This window comes from Natrix helvetica, assembly GCF_964273705.1.
Source record: "Natrix helvetica genome assembly, chromosome: 1".
Taxonomy (NCBI): domain Eukaryota; kingdom Metazoa; phylum Chordata; class Lepidosauria; order Squamata; family Natricidae; genus Natrix; species Natrix helvetica.
Genome location: NC_138548.1, coordinates 103,847,480 through 103,871,923, shown reverse-complemented (window position 1 = coordinate 103,871,923; position 24,444 = coordinate 103,847,480). Strand labels below are relative to the sequence as shown.

Here is a 24,444-nt window from a genome sequence, read left to right as displayed (position 1 = left end):
CTCCCACAATATGGTTTAGATATGGTGTCTAATCAACATACACTGAGAAAAGAGAATCTGAAATATTGAATTACAAGACCATTTTTGGAGCATCTGTTCACTTCAGTTCATGCTTTTTAAGCCACTTTTTTACAGGGAAGGACAGCAAGGATGTTTGTGCTAAAAAGCAGATTGTGCTATTCTGCCTTCATGAAAAATAGGAAAAAAATAGTTAAGATAATTTTAACAATTGGCAAACCTTTCATATTTTGCTAATACACGATGTTCTATTGCTCTGTCGAGTATCAAATGTGAATCATAGAGCCACTTTTAGTTTTTGACCTTTTTGTTGTTCCATTACATAAAGGATATACAATCTGTGGTCTTCCAAGTGGCTCCTGATTGTCCTAGGTATAATTCCCAAAGCCTCCCCTCTCATCACCAAAGTATAATTTTTAACATGACAGAAAAATAAAAATAAGCAAATTTAATTTTTGTGCTGGCCCATGTATTTTTGGAATGAGGTCCCCAGCATCCCACTTCAAGTGTGGCCTTCAATTAAAAAACCAGTGCCTCCCCCTGAATCAAAATTGTATCCATAGGTTTATCATCAGATTTCTTTCAAGGATTTCCATATTATTTAACTTACAAATTGTTTTTCCTTTTCTTTTTATAGATTTATTTTTATAAAACATATATGCCATGTTTTTTTCCAGGTTACAAGGCAATTTACACAGCGATCGTCTTTTATTTTAGTCCTGTCACAGCCCTGAAAACTAAGCCAAAACAGGGTGACTGGCCCAAAGTCACCCACTGAATTTCTGTGGCTGAGAATGGATTTCTATCTTGACTTTTTAATGCTACTCTAATATTTTAATCATCATTAACATACCATCTATCTTGAGCATTTTTGCACCTTCCCCTGTGCATGTGTGCTCTGATCTTATTTTAGAACTCAGCTGATATATGTGATGTTTCTGAGTGTGAAGATTTTCAACGGAAAATTTAACCTTGCCCTCTTCCGCTAAATTCATGCACCACATAACACAACTCAAACCAAAAGCCCCAGTGTATAAGAAATGGTCGAGAATGGGATGTGTAGAAAGTTAGTTTTTTGCAATTGATCTAAAAATGTTATCAGTTGTTGATGGGGAACAATTAGTAGTATTCAGAACCCATCCAGGTTGGTGTGGTGATGGCGGTATCAGGCTACAAATCAGGAGACCATAAGTTCTAATCCTGCCTTATGCATGAAGCCAGCTGGGTGACCTTGGACAAGTCACTCTTTTCTCAGCCCTTTGAAGAAGGCAATGGCAGCAAACCACTTCTGAAAAAGTTTGCCAAGAAAACTGCAGGGACTAGTTCAGCCAGTTGCTAGGAATCAAGACTCGAAAGCAGAAAAAGAATAAAAATAAAAAAGTGACTCAGAATAGCAACTTATTGGGAATATGTATAATAGCAGCATTTTGGGGTGGGGGAGAGACACACTACAATGTAAAGGTCAGTGCAAAGGGAAACAGAAATCCATTGTCACATAGGGTAAGAATTTCAACAGAAGCAATTTCACATAGGAATATAGTAAAATCTTGATTTCAAGGGCAATTTGTGGGAAGAGCTGTCTATAAAATCTGAACATCTGCTAAATTGATGTCATTTTATGTCATCTGTGTAAATAGCATGATTAATAATAAACCCCTCAATAGACATTAGTAAATTAAATGGGGTGGAGTCTGAACAATGTGTCTACTGTACAGTATCTGGCTCGTTAAAGTGAGGTTTTACTGAAATAAAGAAAACAGTACCTGCTCAATTCTTTCTACATGTAAAATCTCAAAAATCTTCTACTCTCCTACTGATTCTGGACCAGAGCAGGACAAATGTTTTTCTGCCAAAGGTGCAGGAAATTTCAGCAGAAATACATTCTATGCTAGTAGTAGGCAGGCCCAGAATCTTATTCTATTTTATTTTATTCATACTTTTCTTTGTAGATCACAGGAATGATGGAAAAAATAGCTATCTTAACTGTAGCAATCATAAAAAAATAAACTTCAGCAATCTTGCTAAAGAAAGATTAGGTGACTTGTGTATCAGCCAGATCTACATATGAAGAAGATATGTATCTTTACATATGTATCTTTGATGAAGATACAAAACCTTATTCTTCATAAATCCACAGTAACTTGTAGGGTTTTTTAAAAAATATGTACACATCAGCTCTTTTGTAATCTTCTCTAGAATCTTCCAATGTACTGGCATTGAATTGGTTGACCTGTGGCTCCCTGGGTCTTCTTTCCCCCCCATTTTTGATAAGAATGACATTGGCCAGTAAATAGGATTTCACCTCAGATTCTCAAAAGCAAGAAATGGAAGATCAGCCAAACCAAGAAGTCAAGCTTCTTCAATAACATAGCATGTAAAACAATTGCCATTGTCTGTCTGAACTCACGTAAGGTCATTAAGTATGACCTTCTTTATATTTTCTGTCAAAGCTAAAAGCATACAGTACATGGCATAGAGCCATGATTAGTTGAGGAGCATCTGTCTCTCATACTACGGTAACTGCCCAGCTGATTCAATCTTGTAGGGTTGGCAAATTTTCAACAATGTCATCTATATAGGGACTCTGTAAGTGTACCTTATCTGTAGCACCAACACTCTGGAATAAGATTCCCCTCAAAATCTGGATGGCATCTACCCTGTAGTTTAGAAAGGCCTTACAGCCTGGATCACTATCTAAACCTTTGGTGAGGGAGAGTGAAGATCCCTTGCTTTATTCCTGTCTAATTTATTCTTCTCACCATATTTATCCCCTTTTTAAAATCTGGTTTTTGCGTTTTCTTTTAGTTGTCAGCCACCCAGAGTAATTGGGAATTAGATGACAGAAAATGAATAAACATATTCATATATACTCAGGTTTATGATCTTAAAATCAAGAGTACCATTATTTAATTATTAGTCCTCTTCCCCAATTCCTATTCATTTCACTTTGTTAGGTTTTGTTTATTCAGTTCAAGCAAGATTAGCTGATCTGTCTGTTATTTAATTAACGTTTTAAATGGAAGAAAGCTAATAGCAAGAGAAGTCAGACATTTTCTGGAAAGATATGCAACATGGAATTTATCTCCCCTATGATATGAGATCATTCTATTCCTCCCTGAGCTTGAAGAAGATTCATAATGTGCTTTTAGAAAACTTTGTCCGCTTCTTTTTCTTGGCTGGAAAATGTACACTAGATATCAACAACTATATTGTTTTCATTCCCTCTTTTATTTCTTTTAAATCAAATGGTCAATAATGACACCAGATTCATTTCCCCAAAAAACCAAATATTCTATTTTTGCTCTGCTTCTTTTGAACAAGTTACATCTTCCAATTTCTACATTCTAATTCTAATCACGAAAAGTATTCCAATAGATCTCAGTGATACCAGCAACATCATATTTCCCCTCATGTAATAACAGTTCAACCTCATCTTATTTTTCTTATACTTTGAGCATCAGAGGGCAGTGAGATGGTTCAGCAGTTAAGACACTGGGCTTGTTGGCTGGAAAGCTGATAGCCTGGGTTCAAAACCCGAACAGTGGGGTGAGCACCTGTTTCACTTACCTCCTGCCCACCTAGCAGTTCAAAAACATGCAAATCAAAGTAGATAAATAGGTACCATTTCAGTGGGGAGGAAACAGCATTCCACGATGTCATGCTGGCCACATGACCATCTTTGGACAGAGCTGACTCATGGCCTCGAACAGAGAAGAGCACTGCCCCTTATAGTCAGCAATTACTAATGGAGTCAAATCTGCAGTGATTCCTTTCCTTTCCTCCTGCATGCATAAAAACCACTAATATTGCAATGCTGACATTCTTCCCTATTTTCATTAATCAATTTAGAAGACTGCAGCAGTTACTCTCCCCCTTACTCTTATGTTCACAATTCCTTATCTGAATATCTTATTTCAGGGAATTCATCTTCAATTTTCACAATATTTATCAAACTCATTACACCTCATCCAAACATATTTTGCCCATAAGATGTAACCTATTTTGTGCAGCCATCACAGAGATACTACTTTCAAGTCCAAGGTGGTATAGTTGCAGCTGCTGTTGATAGTACACATACAAAAAGGGACAATATAATGACTTTTAATAATTTTATTGTTAATGATACATGTTTAAAATAGTTGAATATCAATATTTAATTGAAAGATGACCTTTAGCACAACAATCTTTCTCTTCACTTTCTTTTACTGGAGTGACAGTGAACGGGTAAGCAATTCGTGAATCAGAACAAAATAGTCCTGAAGGCGATCACTGTTGTTTGCTGTGCTTTCCCTTTGCACCGACCTTCGTTCCCACTGAAAACTATCTAAAAAAGCTATTAGTCTGAAAGCAATAATTATTTTTTGTTCCGTGAGAACCTGTTTGCATTTGTAACATTTTTAAGGTACTCTTCTTCTGTTCCCTTCTGCAAGATGACTCATTCATGACTGATTCATGACCTATGCAGAGATGAGCCAGAGCTAAAGGCACTTTGATGCTGCTTCTTTGAAGGATCTATTTTTCTGTCTGTTAATGGTATCATTAAAAAAAGTTCCTTTTTCAAATGTACGCAGCATCTCTTTTCTTTTTGCTCCAGCTTCTTAAATATAATACTACAGGAAGGCCATGAGTTACAATCACAATTGAGCCCAAAATTTATGTTGCTAAGTGGAAACAATTAAGTGAGTTAGTCCCTTTTTACAACTTTTCTTGCACATTTGTTAAGTTAATCACAGCAGTTGTGAAATTAAGTGAATCTATCTTCTCTATTGACTTTGCTTGTCAGAAGGTCACATAATGGGATCACATGACCCTGGGACACTGCAACTGCATTGCAATTCAAAAAACTTAAAATCATTGATTTTCTTTGCTTCTGCTGTAATTTCTGAATATTCTGAAGGATGTACTTCTTTTTATCTATGTCCACTGCAGTTATGCCATCTCAATTTGTATTGTTTATTACATGATATTTCATGCTTATTCCATCAACCTCAAAATAAAACACATTTGCCCTGGAAACAGTTGGAGATAATATTGTCAGTCTACATCAACAGCAAAAATAGAAAAACAAGGTTCTGGTGGCAAAAACTTGCTTTTCTTAATTAAACACTGAAATCTACAAAATGGAACCAAACACAAAAGGGTGGCTCAATGGGAGGTTTATCATTACCTGCATAAGTGCAAACCTGCATTTGGGTTACTACTCAGATCCTAATGGATGCTCATAGCTGTCTCATGCCTTAGGTTATGGTAGATGCCTTTGAAGTTTATATGGTTTTTCTTTTTTTGTTTTTATGAATGAACAAGGTTGTACACTTTTATTATTACAGATTGTCCTCAACTTACAACAGTTCACTTAGTGACAGTTCAAAGTTACAATGGCACTGAAGAGAGAGACTTATGACCATTTTTCACATGTACAACCATTACAGCACCCCCTTGATCATGTGATTAAAATTCGGAGGCTTGGCAACTGGTTCATATTTATGACAGTTGTGGTGTCCCAGGGTCCTGTGAATCCCTTTTGTACCTTTCTGACAAGCAGAGTCAATGGGGAAGCCAGATTCACTCAGCAATCATGTTCATAACTTAACAAATTCAGTAACTCGCATAGCAACTTTGGCAAGAAAGGTCATAAAACAGGAAAAATTGACTTAACCTCTGTCTCACTTAGCAACAGAAATCTTGGGCTCAATTGTGGTAGTAAATTGAGGACTATCTGTATGTATTATTTTTGCCATTATAAATTGCCCAGAATCTTATGGATTTGGGAGGCTTCTAAATTATATAAATGAATATATACATACATGCATATATATTGAATGTGCTGTGCTGTGCTGTTGCTATTTTTATAAGGAAGTTAAACGGGAAATCTATGCTTATCAATTTAAGTCTAACAAACTACCAATAGATACCTATTTGATTTTCCCGTCCATCTTTATCCCAGAAAAGTGATTGTACAATTAAGTGAATCTGGAAAATAGATTTTATGGCTAAATTAGATTAGAACTTGGCTTTTACATATATAAGTCTCATAACTGACTTCTTCTTAGTTAGGCTATATGTGTTTGAGTCAATTTTGCATCCAAGTACTGGAGCGTCTCCTGCTGAAAACAGTTTGATACAGAAAGCTTGTTTTACATTCTGAAATGTTACATTTTATGAAGTTATAGAAAACCAGGGCCATAAGATGCTACCACCTCCACACCATACCCTATTTAATTTTTTATAAGTACTAGATGCATTCCCACTTCATACAAATCTAGAGAATTTCAGAACAAAGAAAGATGGGCATACAATGCCCTGTAAATGGGGTTTTTGTGAACATCATTTATTCTTAAAATGAAAAAGTAAGTGGAAACAATAACAGTAATAGTAATGGGTAACTGCAACAGGGTTAGGAAAGATCTAGTAAAAAGAAAAATCTGAGAGATATGCCAGCAATGAGGGACTTTCTCAGTAATATTCAGTGTAAAATGGATTAAACAAAGCACATCACAAGACAATCATTTCTATAAAGTAAAGTGCTCAGAAAAAAACAGAAAGAGAAAACAATGTAAAATCACAATAGAAAACATGAATTACAGAAATGAATGCCAACCTACCCTACTGTGATGCTGAAAAGTGCAGAAACTTGAAAGGGAAATTATGCATAAAGTGCAGTATAACATGTCACTTTAAGTTTCAAATAGGTTCCATTTAATAAGAGAAATGGATTTCTCCTGGGCAAATAAAGCATAGGATTTTTTAAAAAGAAAACTTGACAGTATTATGCAGTCTCATGCAATAGAATAGCTTTAGAAGAGAGAACAGATCAAGAAAAAAAGATTGTGGATAATGAAGAAAATCCTTAACAATTAGTGTTAATTAAAACTTTGTAAACCCAGGAATGTTAAATGGAAATATGGGCATACCATAAATTTTAATTTTAAAAGTTGAAAGAGTCACTACTGTATTCATCACTTCAAGGGAGAAAAAAACCAGGCAATTTGTACATTTCAATTCATTTCCCCCTGAAAACCAGAAAATGTAACACTTTGAGAAAAACATCATCTGTGTTTTCAGGAATAAATCAGTCATGTTGATAGCTGTGCAAAAGGAGACACCCACAACCAAAGAGTGGTGATAAAACTAGTAATTAAGCCAGGCGAACCTCACATTTTGAAGTTTCCTGTTGTAACAATAGATTTGACAATGTAAAGTGCTTTTGTTGAATTTTTCATTGAATTTCTAAGTTACAATTACCGTATTTATCGGCGTATAACACGCACTTTCCCCCCCGAAAAATAGGGGGCAAATGATGTATGCGTGTTATACGCCGATATACGCCAGGCGATATACGCCAGGCACACAGAAAAGGATCGCGGAGCGCTTCGCCCCAAAAGCAGCTGCTTTTCTGTGCGCCTGGCGTTTAAAACATCCGGCTATCTATCTAAACGCCAGGCACACAGAAAAGGATCGCGGAGCGCTTCGCCCCAACAGCAGCCGTTTAGATAGATAGCCGGATGTTTTAAACGCCAGGCGCACAGAAAAGCAGCTGCTGTTGGGGCGAAGCGCTCCGCGATCCTTTTCTGTGCGCCTGACGTTTAGATAGATAGCCGGATGTTTTAAATGCCAGGCGCACAGAAAAGCAGCTGCTGTTGGGGCGAAGCGCTCCGCGATCCTTTTCTGTGCACCTGGCGTTTAGATAGATAGCCGGATGTTTTAAATGCCAGGCGCACAGAAAAGGATTGCAGAGCGCTTCGCCCCAAAAGCAGCTGCTTTTCTGTGCGCCTGGCGTTTAAAACATCCGGCTATCTATCTAAACGCCAGGCGCACAGAAAAGGATCGCGGAGTGCTACTCAGCGGGGTGTGGGCGAGAGGAGGAGAGAATGGATGAGCCGTCTCTCCTCTCCCCGACACCCGACTAAAACGTTTTCTTTCGCCCGCGGAAGAGCTCGGGCGGGCGAAAGGAAACGCTTTAGACAGCGGGGGTGTGGGTGAGAGGAGGAGAGAATGGATGAGCCGTCTCTCCTCTCCCCGGACTCCCGACTAAAAGTTAATAAAAAAAGGAAGGAGGGAAGGATGGAACTGGAAGGGAGGCAGGGAAGGAGGGAGGGAGAAAGGAAGGATAAGAGGATAGGGAAAGAGGAAAGAAGGCAGGCAGGCAGAAGGGAGGGAGGTGCAAGGAAGGAAGGAAGCATAGATAAGCAGGAGGGAAAGAAGGCAGGCAGGCAGGAGGAAAGAGGAAGGAGGGAACTGGAAGGGAGGCAGGAAGGAAGGGAAGGAGGAAGGGAGGGTGGAAGATAGTAGCAGTGAAAGCAGCAGTGTTCATAGTTGCTTTTACTGTCCTTTTACATTATTTACCTTATAAGTGGTAATAATATTAATAAAAAAAAGTTCTGAGCTACCCTTATTTTGCTTCAAAGTTCTTTATTTGAAATTTAAATTTTTTTCCTGAAATTTCCCTCTTAAAATGAAGGTGCGTGTTATACGCCTGTGCGTGTTATACGCCGATAAATACGGTAGTTCTTTTTTACAGTAATCAAACTACAAACATCTTTCCTTTTTTTAATAAGAGGAAAATAATTAAGACAATGTCATGCATCCCAGCACCAGTTCCCCTTTCTAAGCATCCGATGGAACCAAAGTATGTTCTACGCTACCTTCCTGAATAGTCATGTATTGAGCCATGTATTGGCTCAATATATGGTATTAAGCCATGTATTTAGCCATGTATTGAGATACATGGCTAAAGAAATAATTTGCATATGGTAAGGGTTGTGGTCCAGCAGGATCCGTCTGAGCTGCTGACGGACTCGGATAGCGAGGAACCATATGAGTCTGCCCTGGACGATGTGGAGGACCCTGTGCAGGGTTCAGATTCAGAGCAGGGACCAGAGGGGCTGGTTGGCCACCAGGAGGCGCCTGAGACATGGAGCAGTGGGGAGGATCAAAGGCAGTTTGTCCCTGATGCTAGATTGAGAAGGGCTGAGAAACGGAAGCAGCAACTACGTAGGCAGAAGATGATTAAGCACAGGTGGTTGTGGATTGGCCCCTCCCAAGAGAGCTTATAGGTGAGGCGTTGGGAGGGGACATTTGCAGGAAACAACCGTTCAAATTAGTAGCTAAGAAAATCTCTGTATTCTAACCGTGTCTGCTTGTTAGGGACTATCTGCGGTGCTTCATTTGACTTATCTGGGTTGTTTTCTTGAACGTGAGTTGTCTGGGCCCTCAGCCAAAGGATTTGTTGTCTCAGTGATTAAACAGTGGCAAACAGCCAAGCCTGTGTTCTGTTATTTACAGGCGTGGAGAGGGGGGTCAGAACAGTAAGGACTACACTCAATGTTCTTCTTCCAGACACTATTATTATTCCCACTTCAATAAATATAAGCTGTAATTTCTTTGATGGAACAGCATGAAGTCTCTAAGCCTACATGGGTTTTAAATTAAATATTAACCCGAGGAGTTTGAGGGTTAAATCTTCTGTGATTCACTGTGAAATTTTGCTATCTAAGACCCAATTTATGAGCTTGTCTGTCACAATTCACTGGTATGAAACATCTATTTGTTATGAGATTCAAAGCTTCAGTTCTCAAATGTTCTGGGGCTCTCCTCTAACTAAATGTTATTGAAGGGAGCTCATGTGCAAATAAAGACACAATTAGGAGAAGGAAGAGAGCACAGTTTTTAGAGGTCAAATCCTATGTGACAAGGATACAGAATGTAAAAGGCCAAGAGCCTTATGCAACCGTCCAAAACCTTGGTGTATCCACAGAATGCTCCAAAATTTGCCTTCATATTGCAATGGGCAACATGTTTAAATATATTTTAATTAATTTTACTATGTTTATATTCACATTATATATTTAAAATCTTGGCCCTACTCTCCTTTTCAATGTAGCCCCAGCAAATGAAGCAAAGTCTAGTATGGCCCTCAACACCCCACCAAGACATTAGTGTTATATACTACTAATAAATACAAACTGGTAGTTGGAGAAGGTAACAAAATGCGAAAAAATAAAACACATTTTGGAAAAAAATTAAAGGTGGATTGAAAATACCACTGAATATACCCAGTAATCAAATAATCATAGATCCAGCGGGTGGAGGAATAGAAAGGAATGCCTTGAAGGATATGGCTGGAATGCAACACATTTTGTGACAAGTCCTAAAAGCCAACATTTCATAAAGTATCAGAATAGTTTCAAGGGCTGCTCTTGCAATGTCTTTAGCTAGTGTTGTACAGAGAGACTATATGTTCCAACTAAATAAGTTTTTTTAAATAATGTATCAAATCAATCCTCACTTCAGAGAAGACCCTATATAAAAATGGAGTAAAAGAATCTAACTACTATATTAATAAACAAAATAATCTATAATCAATAGTCTGCATTTTATCACGGCTACTCACTTTAGCTAACAAGTAACACTTCTGAGGAGGTTTACTGGCTCAATCCAATAAAATAATGAAAAATATGGTTATGGTTTATTATTTTGTCATTCTCAACAGCTTGCTCCACAAGCTCAAATTTTTGACAGTGTGAAAATAGACATCATTTCCCCTAATTTCCTGCCAAACAGCTGTGAAAGGCAGGGTTCAGGGTAATATATGGCTTCCCTCATTCCAACAGCTCCATCCTGTATAGCTAACTGGGGCAGATATTTGAAGAGACACTTGGCGGGTCAAAAGTGGTCCATCCCTGTGCTGAAACAAGGGAAGCCTCACCCTGCTTTCCAGTCCTGAGTCAGAAATATACAAAAATAAAGGTGCCAGCTACGCTGTGGGAAGTAATACTAACTTACAATGTAAAACTCCTACTAAATGTATAATGATGACTTTGGGTAATGAGACTGTAAATTGCTCAGCAGTGCTCAGTTCATTACAGGCACAACCACTGAGAGCTACAGTGTTATATAAATAAGTCATTACAGTTACAAAAACCTGGCATTTATTTTCTCAGCAATCAGTGTGGGATGGCCCCTGGGCTGTAAATTGTTATTGCTAAAATAAGTGTTTCATGGTCACCAGACTAAGAATTATCAAGGCTATTTGAGAAACAGGGAAAAAAATAGACCAAATTACCATTGGAATAAAATTCTTTCCCAATGGGTAGTATCATTCTACATTTATTGAAACACAGTTTGCTTGTTCCAGACTTATGTTGTTTAAACTTATACGCGTTAAGAATTGGTTTGAAAGACAGATTCTCATTTAGCTGTTTCAGCTTGTTTCTAGGGAGATTTTTGTACCAGTTCAGGAATTTGCAAACACTGTTTCACAAAAGATGACTGTAAAGGAACAATAACAAAAGCTATCTATGTATTCTAGATGCTTTTTTCAAGATCATTACTCTGTGACAGAAAGAGAGGTGCTACGGATGCCCAAAGAAATGTTGCTTGGAGTCAGAATATTTGATTCAGTACTACTACTACTAATAATAGTTCTGTAATTTACTCCATAATTTTCTTTGCCCCCTTTCTGCAGTAGCAAATTCTTAGCTCAGCTTGCAACTTCAAAGGTAACCTTAGAACCTAAATCTGTAACTGAGCAGTGCAACCAATAATGACTTAAGCTTGTAAGAGCAAGAGAATTTAATTGCTGTACATCAATTGCTACAGTCCACAAAGAGTATTGCTTACCCTAATCTCTCCAGACACGCAGAAGAAATTATATTGCGTTGGCATCCAGTATCAACCACAATTTGCAATTCCTTCCCATTACACTGTAGAGAGAAAGATAGCATTTTTGCAAAATATCAGATGACGGTAAGTGAATTATCTGTATTTCTATTGGTTTTTGATACAGTTTTAGGCAAAAAGTTTTATCTCTATTACCACCCCTAAGCATTTGGGACACAATAGCTGTGTTCACATATACCCTTAGACACATTTGACTTAACTAAGGGTTATTCAGTTTTTCCAGAAAACTGAATACAACAAAGTACCATAAATTAACAGCAAGGGGCTGAAGTTGCACAAAATGCTTGACTAAAGTATATTTAAATAATCTGTAGTCCAGTGGGTCATACAAACCCAATCTTTGGATTTCTTTGATTTTTATACTGATTTTTATTTAGGAACTCAAGGAAATACCAACAGCTCACAACTCTGACATAATGAGAATGTATTTCACAGGGCTGACTTATTGGGTTCTTGATGTTCTCTGTGCTTGTATCTTTTCCTGTGCACCTAGCCTGATTATATTATCTTGCAGGGAGAGAAGAACACCAAGAGACAAACATCGTAACAATTCTGTGACACAACTTGAGCAAAGAGACAATGATTCACCCAAAGCCCAGGAATATTATTAAAAGTAGTTTTCAAGTTAAAATGTATTTCATATTTTAAAGCTCAAAACCCTGTTATGTAGCCATGCTATTTTTGGGACTATTAGATGGGAAAACAAAATGGAGAAATTTTAAGAAGTCAAATGCTATTAGACAGTGGGCTGTATATAATCTATGTGAAAAATGTTTGCTGAAAAAAAAGTTGGGATGTATATGAAAGTGTACTTATATCCCCTTTTTATATGAAAGGGGGGATGGATATGTCAGAAAAAAGCACAATGAATGCACTGGGAACGGGGTATTTAAGAAATTCATGATGCATGAATGTTACCATCGATGTTTTATTATTCCTTGAAGTGGAAATTATATATATTTGCTGTAAACTGTTAGTCAATTTCCTGAAACCAGCCATACACAAGTTTAATAAGTACTTATGTTGAAATGTTTTGTTCATAAAAGATAACAAATGAGAATTGAATCGCAAAACAAATATATGAAGCAACAATGAATGAGTTGAGCAAAAGGGGAAAATAGCAAAATCACCATGGTTTGATGGCATTAATAAAATCCTGAAAAAAGGAAAGGTAAGAAGTTTCAAAGCAAAAGGCAATATATCAAACAGTATAAACTTAGTGAAAGCAAAGATGGTTTGTAAAATCAGAAAAGTACCAAGAAACACACTAAATGGTGGGGAAGTATACTAGATTTAGCCAGATTTTTTTTTACTTCTTTCCTTTACTTTGCATGTTATCATTTATTATTTTTCTGTGCTGCACAATAATGTTTACCAAAGGAGAACAGAATGATATGTGTTTTATTGAAGTAAGACTGCTTCACACATGAAAGATGCATAACATACACAAGACTAAAATGCAATTGCCTAATATGTCCTCAATGAATTGTGTAAACTCAGCCAGTTTAATTAATTTGCAGGCAATTGGGTTGAGTCAATGTTTTGTCTAGTGAAGGATTTCAATAAATGTTGCTCAGAACATGGGGAACAACTCCAGAGCTTTAGGACAGAAGCTGAGCTATTGGAAGTGATTCCCATGATCACAGTTAATTTATTTATTTTATTTGATTTCTAGACCGCCCCCTCTCCCCGAAGGGACTCAGAAGAATAGCTGTGTTAGTTGTAACACAAATCATATAGGCTACATTTGTGTTACTCCTAAACCAAAGAGCATAGCTCTCAACTTCTCCCTCATGCCTTCCCTGCAGATGGGTTCCAGAATGAATCTGAAAGCTCGGAAGACAAAACCTCTGCTCCTAGTGACCAACCCAGATTAGATCCTGCAACATTATCCTGGGACATATATATTACCTTTATTCATGACTTCCAACTCTGATGTTTAATCCAAACAAAATACAGGCAGCCCTCAACTTTATCCTCAGATTTGAGGAGGCCTGGAGCAGAATGCTCCTGAGTCTTGTTCTGGAAAGTTCTACTACTTCAGATATAGGACCTTTTGAAAGTAAAGGAACTGGACTAATGGATCTCCTGCAGGACACAAAAGCTTACCTGACAGCAGATGAGAATGAGGTCCTCTTCCTCTGTCTTGGGGGGACTATCCAGTTTCATTTGATTCAGTTTATTTGTCTGAGCTGAGAGATCATTTTTCTGAGAGCACGTCCCTCGGCTGTGCCGCAATCGTGACATATTTGTTTCCATGAGGCGTCTCTGCAAAATGTTGTGTGGTTGCTTAAAAAAAATTCAGGGCATGGGAGAAAACACAGGTAAAGCAAAACCCGATTGTAGCACTTGGCAGTCATTTAAAGTTTCAAAGATCCAATGTTTAAAAATCTATGTAGCAATCAAAAACACTCCACAACATATAGAGTTTAAGCCAGAATTATTTTTATTAGGCATTAGATCAGATGGTTATGATAAAGAGTCAACTATACCTAATATTACACATCTTGACGGGAGCCAGAATTGTGTATGTGCAGCAGAGGAAGAGCTAAAACAGCCCTTCAGAAGAGAAGATGATAAAGAAGATACTAATCTATGCGGAAATGGATAGACTAATTCTAAAAATAAAAGATAAAATAGCAGAGAATACTATGCTACATGGGATAGATTCTACCAATGCAAAAGAATCAGGTTAGGTGGACATGGAAAGAGATATTATGTATGCATTAGAATGTAGGTATTAGAATGATAGATAAGTTGACATACTAGAATATGATGGTCAGAAATTACTGTACAATACTAGCACTGTTTAAAATAGTATATATGTTATTTTGTTTTTACCTTTGTTTTATGGCAAGTGGAATGCCAGGACAATTACATTGTATTCAATATATTTATATGTAAACAATAAAAATATATTTTAAAAAAACAATCCATTAGGTACCAACCAGTAATGATTAATTAGCAATAGATTTTTGTCAACATCTGAATTTAAGTTGTATTTTATAGAGTCAAAGCAGCAGTTATTACATTTATACTGTAATAGTCAAGTAAAAACATTTGTGCCTGTCAGTTATGACCCAATTTTCAATACACAAATCTAATTCATTTACCACATCACCATAATTTAATTTATCCCTGTTTTAGTATATATCCCATTAGAGGCTGTGTGCACTTAACAGATTAAGGCAAAACCAGACAAGAATACATCTCTTAAGATAAAAGAGATCCTTCCCTGAAATAAGGAATCGTTTTCTCACTCCTCTCTCAGTCTTGCTCTTATAGAAATGGTCAAAGGATTCAGCAAATGTATGGGAGAAAGAGCACTCAAAGTTTTAAAACCTGCATCAATTTGCTCTTGTCTATAATGTAGAAATTGATAGAGCTATTAGAAATAGAGAAGCTTGGCATTCTTTGTTCTGTTCTGCCTCCTGAATAGCTGCAAAAACTGCCGCACAAGTCAATGTTTTTGTGTGTTAGTGTTTTGTGCTTTCAAGTCAGTTCTGACTCTTGGCTACTGCAAGGATAAAGTCATTCTGAAAGTCATTTGGCAAACTGCCTTCTTCCTAGAGCTGAGAGGGAGTAAATGGCCTTATACCAGCTTGGCACAAAAAGAATTTCAGATAGTGTTGCTGCTTTTGCACCTTAGCCTGATAAGCTTCTACACCTTCAAAAATATTTTTCTTTCCGAAAATACATTCAGGGATACTAGAAAGACTCTTAGTTCAATGGTTATCTTATGTTTTGCAGGGAAAAGGATCTTATGTTCAAGACATAATGCCATGTCTGAGAAATAAATCCATCTGAAATGCTACAAATTTGCTGACACTGTGGACTAGAAGAGTTGATGCTTCTAGCTCCCATTAAACTCGGCCATTCAGAGTGAATTATGCAATCTGTTGCTAAAAATATAGAGGACACCGCCATCAGCCAATCAGATGCATCTTGATTCAGTGGCCAGCCCCTGATCTAAAGCAACATAAATGGAATACATAGCTATCCCTGCCCCTTCCCATATTTTCAGTACATGTGCTGTGCTTTATCTGGCTGTTTTGGTGGTGTGTGTGAGAGAGGGGGGGGGGGTGAAAGCGAGGAAAACTCCCTGACAATCCAAGTCTTCACATATAAACCTATAGATCTACTAAAATTTATGATGATGGCATGACATTGTCATTTTTCCTTTGTACTGAGAAGAGAGACTGGAAAATGGAGTGAGACAACAGTTCAACACATCCTGGTTATATGAACAGAGAAAAACAAAGCAGGCACTTTTCTACAAAAGCTAGAAAATGATTAGAATTATTAAGTTTGCTGATAAGGTTGCTTGGGAAACTTATTAAAGAATTCTGAGTTCCAAAAATGGAAAGTATAGTGAACAATATGGGAAAATAGTCCCTGCAAATAGGAAAACAACCCCTTGCTAAGTCCCACAGAGGTTGTTAGGCTAATTTGTATGGTGCATCTCTCTCTTTCTCTGTGTATACATATCACATATGCATGCAGTTTTGTTTGAATTCACAGGTTTTGCTTTTTTTCTTGGTGTAATTCAATATTAAAACATATTTAAAACCCACCAAGGATCTCATTTCAGGTCCCAATGCACTCAAGATCCAGCTATCTAAATTCAATGACAAAGCACAGAATTACAGAGAATTTCAGTCTTTTCTGTCTCATGATGCTTATATATCTACATCTACCACCGGTAATATACAGAATCAAACTAGAAGGTTATGACTCCCTTTTCAAATTGTGAACCATACAAAGGAAATTGAAGAGAGAGAGAGAAAGGGAGGGGAGGGGAGGAGAAGGAAAGGGAAGGGAAGAGACGAGACGAGACAAGACGAGACGAGACGGAAAGCTTGCTTAATTTGCAGCTGATGCCAAACTGGGGAAATTATGTAATATTCAGAAGGCAAAATCATAATTCAAAACAATGAAATCCTAAAAGATTATGTTTAATCATAGCCCTGAACTAGAAGAAAAATCAAATGCGAAGGTACAGAATTAGGAAGACCCGATCTGACAGCAGTATGTGGAAAAAAAGATTAAAGAGTCTCAGTGGACCTTAGCTGAATATGAATAAACAATGCAATGAGGCAACTACAAAGGTTAATGCATTTTTGACAGAACATTTAATAGAAGGATAACCTTCAGACTATGAGAGATGACTCCACTGCTGGTATTAGTTATACCACCCTTGAAAAACTTGCCTCCAATTATGAACATCATAGTTTAAAAGACAGAGAGGGACTCCTCCGAGTGCCGTCCACTAGGCTTTGCCAGCGGGCAACGCCCAGGGGAAGGGCCTTCTCTGTGATGGGCCCGACCCTCTGGAATGACCTTCCCCCGGATATTAGAACAACCACGGACCTCCGTTCCTTCCGTAAGAAGCTCAAAACCCACCTGTTTAATCTAGCCGGCTTGGCCTAATTCCAGCTCTCCCACCCCAGCCTGTATTTTTAAATTTTGGTCTTAGGCTTAGTTTTTAATTTTTATAAATTTGTACAGGGGTTTAAAGTTTAATTCGTTTTTAACTATATTTATGATTATTTGTAAGGTTTTTTAATTTGGTACCTGTACACCGCCCCGAGTTTCTTCGGGGAGAGGGGGCGGTCTAGAAATAAAATAAAATAAATAAATAATAAATGTGGATAATAAGATGGATTGGTTTCAGAGATAAACTTACAGAAAGATAAGATACATGAAAACAAAACCCTAAGAAGAAAGAGCTGGCTATGTTTACCTTTCAAAAACAAAGATTTAAGGGAGACCTGGTAGCTTCCAGAAACAACTAAAACACTGCCTTCAAAATGGAGCAAACCTGAAAGTGAGGCACAGAGATGTCCAATAGGTTGAAATTAAAAGAGATTCCGGCTGAATAGCTGGATGAATTTCCTTATGTTAAGTGTGCCTTAGAAGTGGAAGAGTCCACCTGGGACACTGACAAGACTCCTGTTTGCTAGAGGTTTTCAAACCAGGAGCTGGGTGGTCACCTTTCAAGAGATAATTTAATGGATTTTGTCTTCAGAAGAGGGTTGAGCCAAATATTCTACAACCTGGAGAATTAGAAAGTCTACATTGTTCAAATTAGACGTGGGACATATGTGGCCTTCAATAAACAAGTTTCTTTTAGTGATCTGCATGTGTATAATTTGCATTGTAATGATGCCTGCCTATTTTAAGCAAGGCTTAGTTTTGGGTAAAGACTATAGAAAGATAAGGAACATTCTTCAAGTATCTGAAAGGATATAATACCTCTCAAAGCTTAGCTTCCAACCTTTTTCCAAAGCTAAACATGACTCAATAGACAGCAGAGCAAATGCATGCGTACCCTTTTCTATTTTATGAGATTAAAGCAAAACAGTGTATCTTTCTCTGTCCTGAAAATTTTGTAATTCACATCCATTTAAGTAAATGTTTGGGAAAACAGATGCTTCAGTAGTCTCTTGTGTACTGAATTAATATTAGAATTTTCATGGTCCCACTGCAATTATAATTAACACTACAGTGTTCACTAAAGTAGACACACTCATTAAGACCCTTTAGGTATTCCCTATCTTGCTAATTATGCCTCTACAAGAAGTAGAATGGTGGTTCATACATTATGTCATTATATAGAAACATTCCTAAATGGCCCCCTCTTGGCCATCTAAGTGTTTAAAGTATCCTTTGAATCCATATAACAGAAGGCACAATGAGCTACATTGGTCCAGAAATTTCAGACAAGGACCCACTAAAAGGAAGGAAAAAATGATATATGCATTAATATAAACTGCTTCCAGATAGGTAACTCCAAGCACCGACAATTAACCTTCCATCACTACTTAATATTTTAATTACTACCAACACATTTCCCAATGTATTGAATTAAATTTAGTACAATAAAACTTGTTATAAGTAAGCAGTATGAAAATATATTTTACATAAAAAGGTAAAAATAAAGGTTCCCCTCGCACATATGTGCTAGTCGTTCCCAACTCTAGGGTGCGGTGCTCATCTCCGTTTCAAAGCCAAGGAACCAGCGCTGTCTGAAGACTTCTCCGTGGTCATGTGGCCGGCATGACTAAACACCGAAGGCGCACAGAACACTGTTACCTTCCCACCAAAGATGGTTCCTATTTTTTTACTTGCATTTTTACATGCTTTCGAACTGCTAGGTTGGCAGAAGCTGGGACAAGTAACGAGAGCTCACTCCGTTACGCGGCGCTATGGATTCAAACTGCTGAACTGTTGACTTTCTGATCAACAATCTCAGCATCTTATCCACTGAGTCACCGTCTCCCTAATATTTTACATATATTAATGTTAATTGTCCTCCTCTAATACCATTGTCAATTTTCTATTCATATTAAATATAGAAATATATGCGGATATTTACTTTTCTACCTGCATTAACTTTCTTGCCAATTAAACACAGAAATTTCACAAAATATTTCCAGTATCCATATTTTTTTTCTCTAAAGAATTACACTTCTTTGATAACTATGCCCCCCCCCCCTTAAAATTAACTTTGGGAGAAAGTGGACATTTTAATTAAGGCAAGATTAATGCCTTCTTGAATTTCTGCTGGAAATCAACAAATTGAATATCCAGAAAATACGCTAATCACTATGAAAAAAAAATCATAGTTTTATAATTACATTATAAAAAAATTAAAGGTCATTTGTACCAAAAAAAATCACCTCTGTTGAATACGTGAATGGAATGGGCTCACAGTTGTTTCTAGATGGTTTCCCCAATATAACTTTAATTTCTATGCTATCATTATTCATTTTGTCATCTATAAAATCCCAAGTATTGTATTCTTCGTTAAAACTCCTTATAGACTATATTCCTTTACCATGTTTAACCAGATCAATTAATGATAGCAGCCATATCTGCATCAAGTACTATATTCGCATAGTGTTGGAAACTGATGTACTTTTGTGGCTCAGCAAGTTGTGAGTATTGGAAGTGTGGCTTCTGTGGCCCTGAGTGTTTAGCACCTCATGATCCATTGGCCATATATGGTCAGTGAGCATAATAGTTAAGGCTTTACTCTGCACCCATCACACAGCCTGCTCTTTTTCTATGACAGGGTCCCTAAACCCCGGGCCATGACCCACAATGGGTAAGCCTGTGCTTGTGAACTCCATTTGCATGAGCAATGGGCATATGTGTCCGCTGCTCACACAAAATAGAGCTGCGTGCGTGCGTGCTCGCCCACACTATCCCCTCTGCCCCCACCCACTGGTCTGCAAAGCCAAAAAAGGTTGAGGAACTCTGTTTTATGAGACTCAATGTCTGTAGAGAGTCTCAGTTATCCAGGTCATGGTTGTCTCAAAGGTACTTTTTGAAGAGGCAACTGGACTTTCTGGTTTTTCTTTGAAGACATTTCACTTCTCCTCCAAGAAACTTCTTCAGAGCTGAAGTCCAGCTGCTTTTTGAAAAAGCACCTTTGGGATGATCTATGAGTCTTATAATTTCAGGTTGCTCCCTTCTGCCTTTTTTCCAAATGCACATGCATGGGATCCTTGCTCTCTCCCAGGTAGGATATGTTTGGTGCTAAGCTTGCCCATCTCTGTAATGTACTGCCCCTTCCACATGATATGAAATGTTCCCAAAGCCTTTTCAGAAAACATCTTCCGAGGCCATAATTAATAAGTTAATAACTTAGACTAGACAACCTCCAAGGTCCCTTCCAACTTTGTTATTCTGTTTTTCTGGTAATACGCTACACCTTGAATTATTGCATCTGTAGCCTTGTGCAGTACTCTGAGAATAGACACTGCAAAAATGAATAATTTAAAGAGATACTGTAAATTGGGGGTGGGGATATCCAAGACTGAAGAACATACCAGGAACTAGGTGAACTCTTTCACCTATCCTTCTTGGTGAGAAAGTTGATAACAGGCAACATGGCACATTCTCTACCAATGTGCAAGTGAAAAGGCAGCTCCTTCAGCCAAATGATCAAAATTTTCCATCCCTTTTCTCTTAGCTCCTTGCAGGGGTGAAATTCAGCAGGTTCTGACAGGTCCTGGAGAACTGGTAGCAGAAATTTTGAGTAGTTCAGAGATTGGCAAATAATCACCCCTGGCTGGCCCTAGAGTGGGGCAGAAATGGAGATTTTGCAGTATCCTTCCCCTGCCACTCCCACAGAAACGGTAGTAAAAAAATTTGAATTTCACCACTGGTTCTCTGGTTTTTGAAAATCCTTACTCTTCGTTTCAAACAATATGGATTTGCCCATTCTTATCTTAGCATAACATTTAATATGTCACTGCCTCTAGTTTTGCCACTTTAAATATATTACTATCGAGTTCTCAGTTCCCCTTCACATAGCCAGTTGCAAGGTATTTTTTTAAAATGTGTTTTAACACAACCATTTTGCAAATCTGCAGATAAAGAGGAACCAGAGATACACACAACCTCATCAGGCCAATTCCAATAACAACTAGTCATACGACGTCTGAAAGGGTAGCATAATTATTTCACACTGTGCAGTTGTCCAAGTCTAGAGTAAATATCTTTGCACAGGGCTTCCAGCCTGTCTTTAGTTTAACCTCCATGCACTGATTCAGAATATAGGGAAGAGAATATTTGTGACTCTCCTAAATCCATTCTCAAATATTAATACCATCTTTTTTGCAAAGTGTTAATGTTAAGGAATCAATTATTAAATTTCAATTGTTTTATTACTGTTTTTTACTGAATTGTAGGCTTGGGGATTGTTGTAAATTTGAATGTACAGTAATGCAAAAGTTACTTTAAGTCTTTCTTTGAAGGCCATTCCTGTAGTCGAAGTCCGTCCCTGTTAAAAGATTGATTATAGATGGCTGCTATATCTTCATCATACTTAGTACAAGTAATCAAATTTGACAAGATAAAACCAACATTGTTGTTCTCCACGTGCCACATCCTCTGTAATTGCACTTTTGAAATTTCAACTGCAAGTTCCTTGCAGATGTAAATATCAATAGCTACTAACGTAAAGTGTATTTATATACAAACACCTTAACTTTAAATTATATGAATGCATCCATGGTAATATAAAAATAATATAGTTTATCCATAGTGCATTAGGAAAAAAAAGAAATTTCTCATAAATTAGTCCAGAACTTCTGGAAGATTTACAACCTACAGGGATGAAGAAATAAATGAAGATGAAAATTGATTCAGGAGAGGTAGTGCGTGGTAGTTTCCAAAGAAGTATGTTTTTTTTCCTTTTGGTAAAAACAAAAGGATTATGCCATTCATATTCTCTCATGTTATATCTTTTTAGAGACAATTAATTCTAAAATCTTTACTCACAGATTAACGACTAGAAAATCCAGTATTTATGCATATAGTGGGTTTTACAAATATTAAGAAAAAAATAGGATGTTTTTCCTCTATTAACATTAGATATAGCCAACTAGTATTTATGCGATATCCTGATTTCTTTTAAACCAGAAAAAAATAACATTTTAAACTATTTTATTTATTTTAATATAGGAGAGTATTTCCTTTTCACGGTGAGTTCATGTTCCAAATAAGACTGAAGGCAAAAAGACCATACAAGCTTTCTAGCTAAAACACATTGACAGTTGCTTTATATTAAGCTGTGACGTTGTACCAACATCGCATCCTCAAATGGTGTATTGCATCCTTTAGGTGAGTCAGGGATTCCATTCTTTCTATTTATCTGATAGCAGAAGCTCAGCAATGACACACTTATGTCCTTATCTATTTTTTTTTCCCCCCACAAGGAGTTTCATTTTAATGCTACTTATGGCAGGTTCCATCAAACTTTTTATCATAGCACAGAGCTCATATTGAACTACATTAAGTCATTTGTTTCTTTATAAAGCTGAGTCCTATATTTGAGTATAAATGCCCCAACCAAATTGGCCACGACGAACTGGTGCTTCCATTTGCTGAGCTTTCATGGCATTCAGTCTATCTTCTTGACTTGGGAAGGTGTCAAGATGGCGCGCAATTTTCTGAAATTTTGGCAAGTGCCATTGTGAATCTATCTTCACAGGGATTTGATATTTATTCAACATTGTCATACGGGTCTCATGTGTTTTCTCTCGTTTCTTTGAATGTTTCTTCTGCTTAATATGCATGTTAGCTTTCCGATGCTCCTGCAGCCACTGCTCACCAAACTTATGTTGAAGGACCTCTGTTATGGGTGTAGAAGGAGGATATGGCTTCCCATAGGTCATGGTGTCAGGAAGATGAAGTACATTTTTGGGGAAGGTCTTGGCAACAGCTGTTTTGCAGTAAAGCTCATGGTGCTGGCAATATAGATGGTGTTCTTTTGCAGTGAAAAGACCAGCCTTAATTCCGTTACGATTCATGCGAATAAAATCTTTGGGTATGTCTTTTCTTCTGAGAGCACGAGGTGGCATAACACGCCAGTGCCCTATGGCTTCGGGGACTCCTCCGTCAGTTCCATGTGAAGTTAGGCCATACACAAAATTGGCTCCTGGAATCTTTGCGCACCTTCTACGGGTCCTTCCTAGCTCTGGCTTTAAGATAAGGGGATTCTGGAACATGCTGTTTCTGACAAGCCCAATTCTTTCATTTTCTGTCCCTGGTTGAATATCAGCTTTGGTCAGAGGCAGAAGCGCTGGTGGAGAAATGTCACTAACACTAGCCCTCTTGTGTAACTTCTCAAGGTACCTTTTCACAAACATACTCATTCCTGTTCATCACAGTTGAAGTGACAGTGCTTTCAGATCTGTCTTTGCATATATTTGATCCAGTTGTCTATAGCATGAAGTGTGACATCATAAACCATGCAAAAGTTATTGTTGTGATTTACCATGTCATCAAGGCTGATGCATAATTTGTAAGTTAGCCAGTAAAAAATAAGATATCTTTCTGTCTATGCCTTAGAAACTGGAAGGGAGCTCATAATCAAGCTAAAGAGCTACAGGAAGCCATTTTATTTCATTTTCATTAAGAAAAAAAATAGATTTATTAATTCTGTTTCTGGGGAAAGGGATCCTTTGTTTCTAGAATTTTTTTATACCTTCTAACTTTTGCACAGGTAGATTCCATAGTCATTGTCATGGGCTGCAATGCCCACTGGTTTCAAATGTATATACTGTCTAGATGTTTTTGAAATATCTGAAAGCTGAACAGATAGAAGGGACTTATAAGTATAGTCCTATTATGTTGTCTACATTTCCCCGATTTTAAAAATAAAGCTGATTAGGTCAGACTTTGGCATCACCTAAACCAGCATTAGCCATCTAATAATCTTCAAGAAATCAACTGAGGCCATATTAAAGCAATTGAGACCAAATTAAATCAGACATTAACAAAATAGAAAAATAAGTGTGAGGTAAAAATATTTATAAATGTTCTTGCTAGATGGTTCAAGCAAGTTTGCAAAATCCCAGTACACATTCAGTTATAAAGTAATTAATTTTGGAAGCATAAATATGACATATCACAAAAAAAACACATTCCAGCTTTTTAAATCATTATATGTTGCCGACTACATTTTGTTCTTCAATTCAAACAACATGTTTAATGCATATTTCAATAGTAAAGATACAGAAAGCTCTGCAGATAGGGAAAAAAATCCTACTAAATCCTCTGCTTTTGGGGGGGGGATTGATTATTTTTAAATAAAGGGTTTATTCTCTGTATAAGATTTCTAAGGGATTATTTACAAGAATCATAGAAAGCCAGTGACAGAATCAGGATCATTTCTTTATCCTAAAAGCATCTACACCTCTTTTAACTGGATCAATGCCATAGCAATGTAAA

The 24,444-nt window shown here is 37.3% G+C and overlaps 2 protein-coding genes across 8 annotated transcripts in view; both read right to left on the bottom strand.

Moving 5' to 3' along the window:
• The window catches only part of NRIP3 (nuclear receptor interacting protein 3), a 31,805-nt gene that overhangs the window by 6,275 nt on the left and 1,086 nt on the right, over nucleotides 1–24,444 (bottom strand). For 6 of the 7 annotated variants that reach the window (XR_014173723.1, XM_081934840.1, XM_081934839.1 and 3 more), the window contains exons 2-3: nucleotides 13,807–13,986; nucleotides 11,638–11,720 (exon numbers count right to left, since the gene is read on the bottom strand). Coding sequence is in view for 6 of the 7 variants with exons in the window: in XM_081934840.1 (XP_081790966.1) it covers nucleotides 11,638–11,720; nucleotides 13,807–13,986 (263 nt within the window). In the remaining variant the exon portion in view is untranslated. The remainder of the gene's footprint in view (nucleotides 1–11,637; nucleotides 11,721–13,806; nucleotides 13,987–24,444) is intronic. The other variant, XM_081934838.1, reaches the window with a different exon arrangement.
• Nucleotides 22,536–23,703, bottom strand: LOC309384047 (cilia- and flagella-associated protein 77-like; the record flags this gene model as incomplete). The annotated part of the gene is made up of 1 exon (XM_081937206.1): nucleotides 22,536–23,703. Exon 1 carries the CDS (start codon nucleotides 23,364–23,366, stop codon nucleotides 22,536–22,538), a length of 831 nt encoding a protein of 276 aa, XP_081793332.1. The 5' UTR covers nucleotides 23,367–23,703.